Source organism: Etheostoma spectabile, chromosome 23 (genome assembly GCF_008692095.1).
Source record: "Etheostoma spectabile isolate EspeVRDwgs_2016 chromosome 23, UIUC_Espe_1.0, whole genome shotgun sequence".
Lineage (NCBI taxonomy): Eukaryota > Metazoa > Chordata > Actinopteri > Perciformes > Percidae > Etheostoma > Etheostoma spectabile.
This window is the reverse complement of record NC_045755.1, coordinates 15,741,839-15,742,698: the sequence shown is the minus strand read 5'-3', so window position 1 is coordinate 15,742,698 and position 860 is coordinate 15,741,839. Positions and strand designations below refer to the sequence as shown.

Here is an 860-nt window from a genome sequence, read left to right as displayed (position 1 = left end):
TGTGTGTGTGTGTGTGTGTGTGTGTGTGTGAGTATACCTTTACTGTAGTCGGGGAAATGGAGCAGAAGGGGCTCGAAACAGCCGGTGTTTGGTCTGAACTTGTCCCAGACGATTTCACTGAGCAGGATGATGGTTATGTTGTCCTCAACCTGAAAAAGACACACAAGTATAAATATGTCATATAATAGTGGTTTCAAAAAGCATACGTCTCCATGGCTACAGACTTTGCTACTTTTTTCAATCTGTTTGATACATCTATATTTAACGTTCTGTGTATTTGACAAAGACAATTAATCTGCAACAATTCTGATAGACAACTAAACATATAAGTAATTTATTAGCAAAAGCGGCAAAAGTTCCCTCTTTCCAGTTGTTCAAAGGTAAGGATTTTGTGCTATTCTCTATATTTACAATAAGCCAATTGGAGAAATTAAACTAGAATACACAGATTGAATTGAGCTGACATTAACATAGGCCTTTGAGTCAAGAAATGTTGTAATCATTTCAAAAGAAAATAATTTGAATTAAGTATACACAAATATATTAAAATAGAGAAAGCATCAAATCTCTTCACACCGGAAAAGCAGGAATCAGGCATTTTTGCTTAAAAGTGATGTCCACATTTTTTGTCACATACAGCAAACATCTCCTCACTATCCGCGAGCTGCCTGTCCCCTGAACACTCTGTAAAAACCTGCAGTCTCTGTAGAGAGCCCAGGGTCTACAAACGCCAACAAAAACAAACTGGGCCCACCTGCACCACGAAGCATCCACAAACAGTGATCCAGTCAATAAGGGTTGTTGCGCGGAAGCACGGAAGGGAGGGAGAGGGGACGGGATGAGGAGGAGGGAGGGGCGAG

General features: G+C 40.5%; 1 protein-coding gene across 3 annotated transcripts in view; it reads right to left on the bottom strand.

The window, feature by feature from the left end:
* Positions 1-860, bottom strand: part of orc5 (origin recognition complex, subunit 5) — a 9,401-nt gene that overhangs the window by 4,283 nt on the left and 4,258 nt on the right. For all 3 annotated transcript variants that reach the window (XM_032505530.1, XM_032505532.1, XM_032505529.1), the window contains exon 6: positions 38-149. In XM_032505530.1, coding sequence (XP_032361421.1) covers positions 38-149 — 112 coding nt within the window. The remainder of the gene's footprint in view (positions 1-37; positions 150-860) is intronic.